This window comes from Salmo salar, chromosome 02 (assembly GCF_965601325.2).
Source record: "Salmo salar chromosome 02, fSalSal1, whole genome shotgun sequence".
NCBI classification, from domain to species: domain Eukaryota; kingdom Metazoa; phylum Chordata; class Actinopteri; order Salmoniformes; family Salmonidae; genus Salmo; species Salmo salar.
In genome coordinates, this window is record NC_138292.1 from 92,716,136 (window position 1) to 92,732,139 (window position 16,004).

The window sequence follows — 16,004 nt, forward strand, 5'->3', positions numbered from 1 at the left end:
AAGCTGAAAAATCTGTATTTAGCATCAAGTCTACAATGTTGTTAGTTGACCTGTGATTCATTTTTAATGTTGTTTTTATTGTACATCATTATTTATAAATGTCATGAAAAGCACTATACTAAGTAAATGTATTATTTATTATGGTCTGACATGTCTGCAGAAATGTTGCAATTTGGTAATGTGTTTTGTTTGGTAAATTGTTTTGTAAATATTAATTCACATTTGTGGTGCCACTAAATAAACAATGAATTATTTAAATCAATATTGTTATTATTATTATTAAAATATTGTTTTATAAGGAGGGAGGGTGGACAGGGAGTTAAAAAATGAACCCCAAAAGGTTCTTTGAGGAACCATGATAAGGGGTTCTTCAAAGAACTTAGAGGTTCCCACAAAATGTTCTTCAAATAACTTTTAGGGGTTCCCCCACAGTTTTAATTTGAAGAACCCCTACAGGATACTCCAGGAACCTTGACTTTTTAGAGTGTATATTGATAAAAGTCACCTTGTCCGAGAGACATTTACATAGTTACCTTGGCTCACTCTAACTTAATGGAAAAAAGTTTATTCAATAAATCTAGCAACTCCTCTCATACTGGGAAGAACCTCCCCAGGCCTTAAGGGCAGTTTTATTTCAATTGTAGTACCCGGATGGAGAAAGTCCAATAAGCGTTTTATAGTTACATCCAACTGCCCGGACTTTGTAGACTGTTTAATAATGCTTAAACCTCATCTTTATCAAATGATCCATTAAAGATACCAACTGAAAAACTACATTCGTCTACATATGGGTTGTTTAAATTGTATCTAATTGTATTACTTCATTAAATCTCTAGTAATCGATTATACACACATACAATTCATCATATTTTCACATATTCACAGAATCCATATAAAACCTAAGAAATTCTCAGGTACTCACAACAACCATTCCATTTGCTTTTTCAAGGACTCTCCATAGCTACGAAGCAGCTCTCCAAACATACTCCCAGCAGAACAAAAAATAAACTTTTGTTTCCCGGACAATGACCGGATCGTCAACGGTTCTCTAACCTCCCAGAGACCACGGCAAAATCAAGCCTCCCAGGAACTATAGACCTTCCTCTGCTTTCTAAATGATCATACATATATCTCAATACCACCCCGTGATCTTCTATGATGGTCAGTGAAGGAATCCCAAGATAACATTATATCAAAGCTTATTATCCACGTCAATCATCTGATTAAGCATATTTCTATATGAGGAACTATAGATCTCTGTGAGGAACTATAGATCTCTAGGAGGAACTATAGATCTCTATGAGGAACTATAGATCTCTGTGAGGAACTATAGATCTCTAGGAGGAACTATAGATCTCTGTGAGGAACTATAGATCTCTAGGAGGAACTAGAGATCTCGGTGAGGAACTACAGAACTCTGTTACTATCCAAACTTCAGATTAAGACACAGTCACACAACTCTCATATCACAGTCACACAACTCTCATACCACAGTCACACAATGCTATTCCCAAACATACCTAATCAATTAGTTGTTTTTCAACAATATTTTAACCTGCAGGAATATTTTCAAATGTCTATCTCATGGTTAGTTCCTAGGATAATGTAACTCATACATTTACATCTGTGGAAGGACCACCAGAGGGCAGGCTGGGCTCATAGATATTAGCCCAACAAGGCATGTGAGACAAGGTAACCAGAGTCAATTAAGCACAGCTGACGGTACTAATGAGATATTCTCTTTCCCCTACAAGAGAGAGGATGGAACCAGCAAGAAAAGAGGAAGATAAACTATCTCTGGAGAATGGCTACGGAGAGAGAGGTGCTATCCAAGAAGATTCATTAAGACGGTGACGAATATGTGATTGTTGTTATAATTTGAAGATAACCGTAATGGGATCCTGTGTCATCTAAAGAAGACGTATGTTGTTCCTTTGGAGATTCTCATTGACTGTGTTGGAGTGTTTGTAGTGTCAGAAATCCCTCAATAGAGAACTGTGTTGAATCAAGAAAACCTACTCTGGACTCGTTTATTCCACCTTTCCACTTTAGAGTGACACCAAATGACTTGGTCCGCTCACACATCTTTCAATACTTCTAAAATGGGGTCCAGGTTTAAAACAATTACAGGTGCACCGTACTATCTTATACTATATCATAAATGGTCTTAACTAGTAAACACAGATTCTAGTTTTCATCCAGTTCACACAGATAGCGGACTCAGCCTCAGAGCCTCCAGACTGGACCTGTTTACACCTCCACACAGGAATACACACTCAGAGCCTCCTGACTGGGCCCTGTTTACACCTCCACACAGGAATACACACTCCGAGCCTACGAGACTTAAATAAAAACTCCACTTCGCGTGTTTTTGCTCACCTCTTTTTTTTTTTTTAACTAGGTTCAAGATGTGGTATCCACTCGGCTTGCTGCCTCTCAGTACAAAGGTGGGACCATCTGCTCCGTTCCCGAAGTGTGGTCTCCCTGAGATCCCAAGTTAGAGGCAGCCCTCGTGCACCATTTACCCTGGTCACCAAGTGAAGATTCACTTCTATAATATCAATTGATAAGACAAACTTATCACACAAGTCAGAGTTATTCAACTAAATCTTTATTCACTCATAAGGGAGCAGGTCAATACAACGTACACATATAAAGTGAATCAATTGAGTGCCCTACGATAATGATGGCTGGTGGACCCACGGGACAAAAGTACAAAGGTCTTTTATAGCCCTTTCATCCTACATGACGAACAACAGATGTATAGAACAGGTCACAAGGTTAAGATTTGTATGAAAGATACTTATAATTCTCAGCAGACAGAATCTGCTGTAAAAACAGTACTCTGTGTAGAGATCAGGGTCTGGCCCTGGGCTCATCTCTCCCTGGTACCATATAGAACAGAAACATTAACTCATGCTCTGGAATGCGGTCTCTTTAGGTTTTATCACTCAAAAGACATTGTAAATCTCCTGTCAGTGTTTTCTCCCAGAGACCCATCCTCAGTAGAACACACAGAGACAATAGTTAGAAGAACCCTCTATTCTGTTGCATAAAACAACCATTTGATGCAATACAAGTATAATATCATAATCTTGCAATTTTGCTCTCAGTGTCCACTGGAACAAAAGAAAAACCCACACCAAACTTAAAGACAGGAAGCAACCCAAAAAGGTGGAGCAACTAAAGGTGTTGACTCTCCACATGTATCAAGACAACTGGAGCACTGGGCCAGACACTCTTAAATAGAACCTGGACCAGCTCAGGTGAAACACCTTCCCACTAACGAGATGGACAAGCCAGCACAGGTGTAACACATACTGACTAATGAGGTGACACCAATCAGTGCGTCCTACGTGCTAACGAGCTAGACGTGCTAACGAGCTAACGAGCTAGACGTGCTAACGAGCTAGACGTGCTAACGAGCTAGACGTGCTAAAGTCCAACCTCAAAATATAAAATGGAAAAACCAAAGACTAACAACTTAAGAGAATGCTTACCATCAACAGAAAACAACTTCCATTTCACATTATAATCAGCAACAATGCTTCACCTTCACGAATATAAACATGGTGTCTACTGGCTGTATACAACTAAAAACAATAAAATAATTTTTCCCCCACATTTTCCCCTCCTCCTTCCTAAAACTCACTAGCTTCTAGAACTCTCATCTTCCTAAAACTCACTAGCTTCTAGAACTCTCGTCCCCTTGGAAGGAGCCCAAACAAAACTCATCTCCAATACAGCAAAATGTGCAGTCAAAATAAATTGTGATCCATGGCAACGCACTGGCTAAACGAACAACACATCTTTTTGACTGCCCACCCTTGAGACAATCAGCAACCAAGTTGTCCTTACCACAGACATGTCTGATTTCAAGAGGAAACTCCTACAATATCCGTAGTAACTTTCCACCTCACTGCGGAGCTTCTCTCTCTTTTCAGGGTTCACTAGATAGGCATGTTGTTGGATCGGGCCCAGTCCCCAATGTCATGCTCTAGTACATTTGGTTTGGCACATGTGAGAATGAACCCTGATATTCTAAAAGCAGGGCAACAATGTCAATATAATGGTCAGTTGGTTACATAAATAATAATCATTACTAAATGTTACATGAAATGTCAATTTGAAATATTTGGTTGCATAGTCTTATTTTCAACGTCTTTTCAATGACCTTTTGCTAGGTGGGATATCCCCAATGTCAAAACACAGTTTTAACGTGTCTAAATCAATAACCAATATGCAGAAACAGTTTGTGGTGAATTGAAAACCTAAACAAAAAATGTGCTATATACACAAAATTCTGCCACAATAATCATTTTACTTGTATCTTTTTAAACAAGCACCTTATAAATTGCACAAGCACCAGAAACGCTGTTGTTTTGACAAGTAGCAATAAATCACTGATATCGATTAGGGGGGAAATCAGGCTGTACGTGCTGTTGAAACTAACACAACTAAAAAAAACATGGAAATGGGAGATATCTTTTACCCCACTAGAGGACAACCTGCAGAAGACAGTCAGCTACATTTTTGAGTGATGCATTTAAATGTAGGGGTCACTGATCAAAGGAACACAACCCTTATTTGTCATAACTCATCGATATCATGTTGAAATCAATTGTGCCGAGAGGAAGGAGATGAGGTTGCACGTCCTGTTAAAACTAACAGCTCAAAAACCACACGGAATCTGGGAATAATGTGTACATCACTGGTTAGAGGACAATTTGTAGAAAACAGCTAGCTACATTTTGAAGTGTTACATTTTGATTCAAGTGGGTCACCAACATGGTAAGTGTAACAACTCTTTTTTTGTTAGTCACTTTTTGTTAAATCACATAAATAGTACTCTTTCATGTCAGAGCCTGGATTGTCCCCCAGAGGCTAATATCCATATCATGTTGAAATCAATAGAACAGGGGGCAAACGTTTAGGGTTCTACATTGTGACATTAAAATACTCCTACTACAATGTTAAAACATTCTACATTGTGGCTTCAGTTATTTGATATAATGAAACAACTCCTTCATGTATGTACGTTTATCAGATTATCTCTAGTCACAGCTATGAGATTTCTCTCCTGTGTGTGTTCTCTGGTGTGCTGTCAGACCGCTAGATGAAACAAAACTCTTCCTACATTGATCACAGCTATATGGTTTCTCTCCTGTGTGTGTTCTTTGGTGAACAATCAGATTGCTAGATTTAGTAAAACTCTTCCCACATTGTGTACAGCTATAAGATTTCTCTCCTGTGTGTGTTCTCTGGTGTACTTTCAGATCGCCTGATTGAACAAAACTCTTACCACATTGAGTACAGCTATAAGGTTTCTCTCCTGTGTGTGTTCTTTGGTGTGCTATCAGGCTGGTTGACTGAGTAAAACTCTTCCCAAAGTCAGAGCAGCTATAAGGTTTCTCTCCTGTGTGTGTTCTTTGGTGAACAATCAGATGGCAAGATTTAGTAAAACTCTTCCCACATTGATCACAAATGTAAGGTTTCTCTCCTGTGTGTGTTCTCTGGTGTACTTTCAGATCGTCAGATTAAAAAAAAACTCTTCCCACATTGAGTACAGCTATATGGTTTCTCTCCTGTGTGTGCTCTCTGGTGTATTTTAAGTTCTGATGAAGATTTGCAACATTTCCCACAATCAGAGCAGCAGTGAGTTCTCTTCCCTGTGGATCTCTGCGGGTGTTTCTTGAGGTGTTCTGATCTGGAAAGACTCTTCTCTGCCTTGTCAGCATCATGAGGTTGTTGAGGCTCCACAGAGGATCCACGATAGTCCCGTCTCTCTCCTGTGTGAACAACAAAGTCAGACAGATGATTAAAGGCCCACAACAGCGGTAATCCACTGTTTATTTGAGGTAAAAGGTGATAACCAGATCGTACCCATAAAGTTGTACAACAATTGACGTCTGTTCAATTATTTGACAATTAAGACAGTCAACTTAGCAACAATCATATTTTGTCTTGTTTTCACATTAGTAGTAACTAGAAATAAGTTATTAAAGTTGTTGAAACTCTAAGCAGTGTGCCAGATGACTTTTGGTCTCCAATATAGGCCCCTTTCTGTGTTTTCTACAATTGCAGCACGAGGGCGATGCACACACAATCTGGTTGTAGAAACATCTCCCTGCTAATGAGGAAACCACTAGTTATGGATGTAGTATATCTGGTAATGAGGAAACCACTAGTTATGGATGTAGTATATCTGCTAATGAGGAAACCACTAGTTATGGATGTAGTATATCTGGTAAAGAGGAAACCACTAGTAATGGATGTAGTATATCTGCTAATGAGGAAACCACTAGTTATGGATGTAGTATATCTGCTAATGAGGAAACCACTAGTTATGGATGTAGTATATCTGCTAATGAGGAAACCACTAGTTATGGATGTAGTATATCTGCTAATGAGGAAACCACTAGTTATGGATGTAGTATATCTGCTAATGAGGAAACCACTAGTTATGGATGTAGTATATCTGGTAATGAGGAAACCACTAGTTATGGATGTAGTATATCTGGTAATGAGGAAACCACTAGTTATGGATGTAGTATATCTGGTAATGAGGAAACCACTAGTTATGGATGTAGTATATCTGGTAATGAGGAAACCACTAGTTATGGATGTAGTATATCTGGTAATGAGGAAACCACTAGTTATGGATGTAGTATATCTGGTAATGAGGAAACCACTAGTTATGGATGTAGTATATCTGGTAATGAGGAAACCACTAGTTATGGATGTAGTATATCTGGTAATGAGGAAACCACTAGTTATGGATGTAGTATATCTGGTAATGAGGAAACCACTAGTTATGGATGTAGTATATCTGGTAATGAGGAAACCACTAGTTATGGATGTAGTATATCTGGTAATGAGGAAACCACTAGTTATGGATGTAGTATATCTGCTAATGAGGAAACCACTAGTTATGGATGTAGTATATCTGCTAATGAGGAAACCACTAGTTATGGATGTAGTATATCTGGTCATGAGGAAACCACTAGTTATGGATGTAGTATATCTGGTAATGAGGAAACCACTAGTTATGGATGTAGTATATCTGGTAATGAGGAAACCACTAGTTATGGATGTAGTATATCTGGTAATGAGGAAGCCACTAGTTATGGATGTAGTATATCTGGTAATGAGGAAACCACTAGTTATGGATGTAGTATATCTGGTAATGAGGAAACCACTAGTTATGGATGTAGTATATCTGGTAATGAGGAAACCACTGGTTATGGATGTAGTATATCTGCTAATGAGGAAACCACTAGTTATGGATGTAGTATATCTGGTAATGAGGAAACCACTAGTTATGGATGTAGTATATCTGGTAATGAGGAAACCACTAGTTATGGATGTAGTATATCTGGTAATGAGGAAACCACTGGTTATGGATGTAGTATATCTGCTAATGAGGAAACCACTAGTTATGGATGTAGTATATCTGCTAATGAGGAAACCACTAGTTATGGATGTAGTATATCTGGTAATGAGGAAACCACTAGTTATGGATGTAGTATATCTGCTAATGAGGAAACCACTAGTTATGGATGTAGTATATCTGCTAATGAGGAAACCACTAGTTATGGATGTAGTATATCTGGTAATGAGGAAACCACTAGTTATGGATGTAGTATATCTGGTAATGAGGAAACCACTAGTTATGGATGTAGTATATCTGCTAATGAGGAAACCACTAGTTATGGATGTAGTATATCTGGTAATGAGGAAACCACTAGTTATGGATGTATTATATCTGCTAATGAGGAAACCACTAGTTATGGATGTAGTATATCTGGTAATGAGGAAACCACTAGTTATGGATGTATTATATCTGCTAATGAGGAAACCACTAGTTATGGATGTAGTATATCTGCTAATGAGGAAACCGCTAGTTATGGATGTAGTATACCTGGTAATGAGGAAACCACTAGTTATGGATGTAGTATACCTGGTAATGAGGAAACCGCTAGTTATGGATGTAGTATATCTGCTAATGAGGAAACCACTAGTAAAAGGTGACAGCGTAGCCATGATGTTTTAGTTTTTCACAATGTATTCTGAATGTGAACGGGGGAAACTCAGGGGAGTAACCTCCATTTCCAGGTTGCTTATGAGTGCATTTCACACTACTTTGGATTGTAATTGTAAGGCTTGTTTGAATGTCCTGCTTAATATGTTTGCTACATTATTAAGAACTGCGTTAATAACTATATCTGGGTGTTGTCAATAAAGTTACGATTTTTAAAATGTATTTTTAATTAAAAAATGTTTTTTAAATCACCTTTATTTAACCAGGTAGGCCAGTTGAGAACAAGTTCTCATTTACAACTGCGATCTGGCCAAGATAAAGCAAAGCAGTGTGACAAAAAAAAAGTTACACATGGAATAACGAATAAACAAACGTACAGTCAGTAAAACAATAGAAAAATCTATATACAGTGTGTGCAAATGGAGTAAGGAGGCACGGCAATAAATAGGCCATAGTAGCAGAGTAATTACAATTTAGCAAATTAACACTGGAGTGATAGATGTGCAGATGATGATGTGCAAGTACAAATACTGGTGTGCAAAAAGAGCAAAAAGTTAATAAAAACATGGGGATGAGGTAGGTAGTTGGATGGGCTATTTACAGATGGACTATGTACAGCTGCAGCGATCGGTAAACTGCTCAGATAGCTGATGCTTAAACTTAGTGAGGGAGATATAAGTATCCAACTTCAGCGATTTTTGCAATGTGTTCCAGTCATTGGCAGCAGAGAGGTGTTGGCTTTGGGGATGACCAGTGAGATATACCTCCTGGAGCACGTGCTATGGGTGGGTGTTGCTATGGTGACCAGTGAGCCGAGTTAAGGTGGCCTAGCAAAGACTTATAGATGACCTGGAGCCAGTGGGTTTGGCGGTGAATATGTAGCGAGGGTCAGCCGATGAGAGCATACAGGTCGCAGTGGTGGGTGGTATATGGGGCTTTGGTGACAAAACGGATGGCACTGTGATAGACTGCATCCAGTTAGCTGAGTAGAGTGTTGGAGGCTATTTTGAATATGACATCGCAGAAGTCAAGGATCGGTAGGATAGTCAGTTTTACGAGGGTATGTTTGGCAGCGTGAGAGAAGGAGGCTTTGTTGTGAAATAAGAAGCCGACTCTAGATGTCATTATGGGTTGGAGATGCTTAATATGAGTCTGGAAGGAGAGTTTAATGTCTAATCAGACACTTAGGTATTTGTTGTTGTCCACATATTCTAAGTCAGAACCGTCCAGAGTAGTGATGCTAGTCAGGCGGCGGGTGCAGGCAAGATCGGTTGAAGAGCATGCATTTAATTTTACTAGCGTTTAAGAGCAGTTGGTGGCCACAGAAGGAGTTTGTTATTGCATTGAATGGCATTGAAGCTTGTTTGGAGGTTTGTTAACATAGTGTCCAAAGAAGGGCCAGATGTATACAGAATGGTGTCGTCTGCGTAGAGGTGGATCAATGAATCACCCGCAGCAAGAGCAACATCGTTGGTATATACAGAGAAAAGAGTCGGTCCGAGAATTGAACCCTGTGGTACCCCCATAGAGACTGCCAGAGGTTCGGACAACAGGCCCTCCGATTTGACACACTGAACTCTGAGAAGTAGTTGGTGAACCAGGCGAGTCAGTCATTTGAGTCATTTGAGAAACCAAGGCTGTTGAGTCTGCCGATAAGAATACGGTGATTGACAGAGTCAAAAGCCTTGGCCAGGTCGATGAAGATGACTGCACAGTACTGTGTTTTATCGATGGCGGTTATGATATTGTTTAGTACCTTGAGTGTGGCTGAGGTGCACCCGTGACCAGCTCGGAAACCGGACTGCACAGCGGAGAAGGTACAGTGAGATTCAAAATGGTCAGTGATCTGTTCGTTAACTTGGCTTTCGAAGACTTTAGAAAGGCAGGGCATGATGGATATAGGTCTGTAACAGTTTGGGTCTAGAGTGTCACCCCCTTTGAAGAGGGGGATGACCGCGGAAGTGTTCCAATCTTTAGGAATCCCGGACGATATGAAAGAGAGGTTGAATAGACTAGTAATAGGGGTTGCCACAATGGCGGTGGAACATTTTAGAAAGAGAGGGTCCAGATTGTCTAGCCCAGCTGATTTTTACGGGTCCAGGTTTTGCAGCTCTTTCAGAACATCAGCTATCTGGATTTGGGTGAAGGAGAAGCTGGGGAGGCTTGGGGAAGTAGCTGCGGGGGTGGGGAGCTGTTGGCCAGGGTTGGGTTAGCCAGGAGGAAAGCATGGCCAGCCGTAGAGAAATGCTTCTTGAAATTCTCGATTATCGTGGAGTTATCGATGGTGACAGTGTTTCCTAGCCTCAGTGCAGTGGGCAGCTGGGATGAGGTGCTCTTATTCTCCGTGGACTTTACAGTGTCCCAGAACATTTTGGAATTAGAGCTACGGGATGCAAATTTCTGTTTGAAAAAGCTAGCCTTTGCTTTCCTAACTGACTGTGTGTATTGGTTCCTGACTTCTCTGAAAAGTTGCATATCGCGGAGACTATTCTATATTTTTGTGCTGGTCGAGGGCAGTCAGGCCTGGAGTGAACCAAGGGCTATATCTGTTCTTAGTTCTACATTTTTTGAAAGGGACATGCTTATTTAAGGTGGTGAGGAAATTACAATTAAAGAACAACCAGGCATCCTCTACTGACGGGATGAGGTCAATATCCTTCCAGGATACCCTGGCCAGGTCGATTACAAAGGCCTGCTTGCAGAAGTGTTTTAGGGAGCATTTGACAGTGATGAGGTGTGGTCGTTTTGACCGCGAACCCATAACGGATGCAGACAATGAGATCCTGATTGAAAACAGCAGAGGTGTATTTGGAGGGCAAGTTGGTCAGGATAATATCTATGAGGGTGCCCATGTCTACGGATTTAGGGTTGCACCTGGTGGGTTCCTTGATAATTTGTGTGAGATTGAGGGCATCTAGCTTGGATTGAAGGATGGCCGGGGTGTCAAGGATATCCCAGTTTAGGTCACCTAAGTCACCTAGGCCTATAAATGTGCCCATTTGGGGATGTCTGATAGTATTTCTGATTGTCTTAACGCTGCACCACTAATGAGCTGTGGAGCTTCTCAAAGTAATTTTTTCTTCACTTCCAAACAACACGTAAACAAAGTCTAATCAAAATCATTTGCCTATGACAATAGTTCCTCAAAGTATTTTCGTAAAATATTTCCAGCTCTCGCCCTTTTGATAACCACTCAGCATAAAAGGGAAAAATGTCATGCTCTGATCCAGTGGAAATGTCATAAAATACCTGATTACTTCTTATCCCTTGAACAAATAGCCTACAGCTGTGTCTGTCCAGAACTCACTGGAGCAGGAAACTGAAGGCCCAGAATATTTTATACAATGTTGCCAGCTGCTATCTGGAGTTTCACTGACCCAGTTGATAGTTGATACAATGTTTCAGGTTTGTTGTAGACAGGCCATGTGCAGCCAATGTGATTTGTAGGATATTTATTTTAATCAGGATATTTTCTGCCTGCAGAATGCAATGTTTTTATTTGTTGGTTTTATGTAGGCAATACTTTTACATAGTTGGCAATGGCAATAAAAGTTACTTTTAGATTTGTATAATTTTCACTGTTCCACGAAAATGTGCATATGAAAATCATAACTGGCACACAGATTTGTTGAAATGGTCAGATAAATTGGCACTCCAACTGGAAAAGGTTGCCGACTGCTGGTGTAGTCGATTACTGAAAATTTCAGGAGCAGAATGGCTAAATTTAAGAAGTCCAGCAGCAGAGGGGGAAGGGGGGCTCCCTCTAGGTCAGGCTACGGTCACGACTGGCTCCCTCTGGTCAGGCTACGGTCACGACTGGCTCCCTCTAGTCAGGTCATGTTGACGACTGGCTCCCTCTAGTCAGGTCATGTTGACGACTGGCTCCCTCTAGTCAGGTTATAGTGATGACTGGCTCCCTCTAGTCAGGTTATAGTGATGACTGGCTCCCTCTAGTCAGGTTATAGTGACGACTGGCTCCCTCTAGTCAGGTTATAGTGATGACTGGCTCCCTCTAGTCAGGTTATGTTGATGACTGGCTCCCTCTAGTCAGGTTATAGTGACGACTGGCTCCCTCTAGTCAGGTTATAGTGATGACTGGCTCCCTCTAGTCAGGTTATAGTGATGACTGGCTCCCTCTAGTCAGGTTATAGTGATGACTGGCTCCCTCTAGTCAGGTTATAGTGATGACTGGCTCCCTCTAGTCAGGTTATAGTGATGACTGGCTCCCTCTAGTTAGGTTATAGTGATGACTGGCTCCCTCTAGTCAGGTTATAGTGACAAATGGCTCCCTCTAGTCAGGTTATAGTGATGACTGGCTCCCTCTAGTCAGGTTATAGTGATGACTGGCTCCCTCTAGTCAGGTTATAGTGATGACTGGCTCCCTCTAGGTCAGGTTATAGTGACGACTGGCTCCCTCTAGTCAGGTTATAGTGACGACTGGCTCCCTCTAGTCAGGTTATAGTGACGACTGGCTCCCTCTAGTCAGGTTAGTGACGACTGGCTCCCTCTAGTCAGGTTATGTTGATGACTGGCTCCCTCGTCATTTGTGTGTCTTATTTATTTAATCAAACAGCGTGCTTAAAGCATCAGACAAGTTCAGTACATATAGATTTTATAAAAACACATGGGGTGATTGGTAGAAAGAACAGATGACTCTTGGTTAACCAAGATGTATTTTAGTTGGGGACAGCACTAGAACATGATTCTGGGGCTCCCGAGTGGCGCAGCGGTCTGCATCTCAGTGCTTGAGGCTTCACTACAGACACCCTGGTTCAAATTCAGGCTGTATCAAAACCAGCCGTGATTGGGAGTCCCATAGGGCGGCGCACAATTGGCCCAGCGTCGTCCGGGGTAGGCCATCATTGTAAATAAGAATTTGTTCTAAACTGACTTGCCTAGTTAAATAAAGGTTACGTTTAAATTAAACAAAAAATAGTGTTTCATGACAAACCATTTTTTACAAATCCGTCAAGGCATCAACTTTGAGAAGGGTTTAAAACAAACGTTTCAAACCAATTCATGAATGTAATTAAATCTAGGTATGTCTTGCCTTTAATGTAATGGCATGAAAAAAGAATGGCTGAATATTATACAATGACTTATCAACAGCTCTAATAATTTGACCCCCACAGGAAATCTACACTGGCAATTCTAGAATATACTATATATCCTAGAAACCTGGTTAAACTATCATTATGACATCATGGATGAATTCTAGAATATACTATATAGCCTAGAAACCTGGTTAAACTATCATTATGACATCATGGATGAATTCTAGAATATACTATATAGCCTAGAAACCTGGTTAAACTATCATTATGACATCATGGATGAATTCTAGAATATACTATATAGCCTAGAAACCTGGTTAAACTATCATTATGACATCATGGATGGCCAGTCCTTGTATTCATAGTGTAGTGAATTCATGGGGAGGCCCTGAACTGAACTCAAACCTGGGTCCAGTGACTGTCAAGCCAACACCTTATAACTGTTACACCAAGATGTCTGAACTTCTTGACAAGGTCGCTAGGTGTTGAGTTACGGTTGCTACAATAGCTTCTCTATGAATTTGAGTTGTTACATTTCTCCTTCCCCCATCCCTCAGCTGCTTACCAAACCAAGTCTCTGGGCAGTCATTTTGTTGCTGTTTAAAAAACCCACACAACCCAGCAATCTGCAGTTCAAACAATAACAAAGCTGTAATTCCTCCACTGTTTTGGTGATAAGATGATGGATGGGGCTGGAGAAATGTAACTAATTTCAAATTCATAGCTAGACCTACGGATGCAAGGACTGACCATCCATGATATCAACATTATGGTTTTAACCATGTTGAGGCTATACAGTGTTGATTTACATTGTTTCTAAACATTTGAGTAAAAAAAGCTTATTTGGGGTTCTGATGGGGTACAACAGTTGAACTAAGCTCATGAGGCATGTTTTATATTCTTCAAGAATCAATGGCTATAAATAAATAATGTAAAAGTCCAAATATGGATGTAGCAATTGCATATTTCCCCTTTCACACCTCAGTTTAACAAGTGTAGAGTTTGTACCTCTGTTTTTAAGACAGTACTTACGAGTGTTAATCAGGGAATGTTCATCGTTAGAACCATTGGACGCCTTATGATGCCCTTGGGAAACCGGGCCCAGATATCCAGAGTCTTCCTCTTCTTCCTTCTTCGATGTGACAGTCATCTCCTCCTCCTCCTCTTTCACTCCAAAAACTGCATCCTCCTCCTCTTTCACTCTGAACGTGTCTTCCTCTTCTTTTACTGTAATATCCTCCTCCTTCTTCACTCTGAACGCGTCTTCCTCTTCTTTCACTGTAACGTCTTTCTCTTCTTCTTTCACGGTAACAGCCTCACCCTCTACTTGTTTTTGTATTGAAACAGCCTCCTCTTCCTCCTCCTCTTTGACGAGAGCTTCTTTCTCCGTCCAGCAGACCTCCTCTTCTTTAGCAGGAGGAGAGTAGCTTAGTGAACTCATGGTCGGAGATGTTAGCTAGCTAGGCTAATGCTAACTTAACCAGCCCACTAGCTGACTAATAACAACAACACCGTAAATATGAAATTAAAACGGATAACTAACTAGACGACAGAAGTGGGTTTAAAACACAGTGGCTAATATACACTAAAGCGTCTAAAGAGCTTTACTGTTCGGCTATTTTGTCTAGCAAGCTACCGAGGTGGCTGAATAACTGTTGCTGCTGTTGAAAGAAGCGTTCCGTCCACTAGATTATACGTCACACTAACAGCATCGCCTTAAATTCCCAGACCGCCATCTGCTGACTGGAGTGGGTAACGCAGTTGAGTAAAATGTATATTTTATTGTCAGACAAGTTAAAGTGTAGGAAGCATGAGTTTTTACTCACAAGCGTAACAACACAGTGTGGTTAAAGACTTAGTAAGCTAGTTGTAGTCACGATATGGTTACCTATAAGTACAAACAGTTATGTTTTTGCATTATTACAAATGTATTAACTTATTTCGGGAAATCTTCTAAACTACCCACAATGCCCTATTTCCCAACATCATATGTATTATCAACTCTATGCTACCGAGTTTGTATGCCAGTGTAACGGTGTAATGAAGTTACATTTAAAAATGTTTATTTAACCTTTATTTAAACAGGCAAGCCAGCTAAGGACAAATTCTTATTTACAATGACGGCCAAACCCCGGCCAAACCCTAACCCAGACGATGCTGGGCCACTGTGCGTTGCCCTATGGGACTCCCTAACCGGCCTGTTATGATACAGCCTAGTTTTGAACCAGGGTCTGTAGTGACGCCTCTAGCACTGAGATGCAGTACCTTAGATCGCTGCTCGTGTGTTTACATTACAGTCAGTGATAAAGGATGTATTTCTGGGTAACCCAATGTGATTCTGGGTAACCCACAGGAGATTTTTGGAGAAATTGGAAATTGAGTGGTCCTGGGATAGAAATGTATAAAGTTGACATTACATCATAAAATCCACCTATTACATCATAAATTAGCAATTTATGTTTTAGTAACTTTTGTTGTTGGTTTGGCCTTTCTTTATATGTTATTTGCCGAATCTCAGTTTTCCATGTGGGTTTTATGCAGAAGTTCCCTCTTTCAAGTTGGTAGCAAACTGGAAAATGCATCATCTTTAGGATTGCTATTTATATCCTCTCACTACTGATCATTCATCCACACTGCATCTTCTTTAGGAGTGCTATTTATATCCTGATCATTCATCCACACTGCATCTTCTTTAGGAGTGCTATTTATATCCTGATCATTCATCCACACTGCATCTTCTTTAGGAGTGCTATTTATATCCTGATCATTCATCCACACTGCATCTTCTTTAGGAGTGCTATTTATATCCTGATCATTCATCCACACTGCATCTTCTTTAGGAGTGCTATTTATATCCTGATCATTCATCCACACTACATCTTCTTTAGGAGTGCTATTTATATCCTGAT

General features: G+C 40.4%; 1 protein-coding gene across 1 annotated transcript; it reads right to left on the reverse strand.

Annotated features, from left to right (window-relative positions):
- Positions 1 to 2,638: 2,638 nt before the first annotated feature.
- LOC145864261 (uncharacterized) lies at positions 2,639 to 14,536 on the reverse strand. The gene is made up of 2 exons (XM_082969681.1): positions 14,128 to 14,536; positions 2,639 to 5,789 (listed from the first exon to the last, which is right to left on the reverse strand). The coding sequence occupies exons 1-2, from the start codon at positions 14,534 to 14,536 to the stop codon at positions 5,533 to 5,535; spliced, it is 666 nt and encodes a 221-aa protein (XP_082825807.1). The 3' UTR covers positions 2,639 to 5,532.
- Positions 14,537 to 16,004: the final 1,468 nt, after the last annotated feature.

Excerpts from the sequence above, each read along its gene's own strand:
- LOC145864261 (XM_082969681.1), bottom strand. The coding sequence starts at position 14,536 with ATGAGTTCACTAAGCTACTCTCCTCCTGCTAAAGAAGAGGAGGTCTGC. Across the intron at positions 5,790-14,127 it reads ACATTCCCTGATTAACACTC|GAGAGAGACGGGACTATCGT; the intron begins GTAAGTACTGTC and ends TTGTTCACACAG.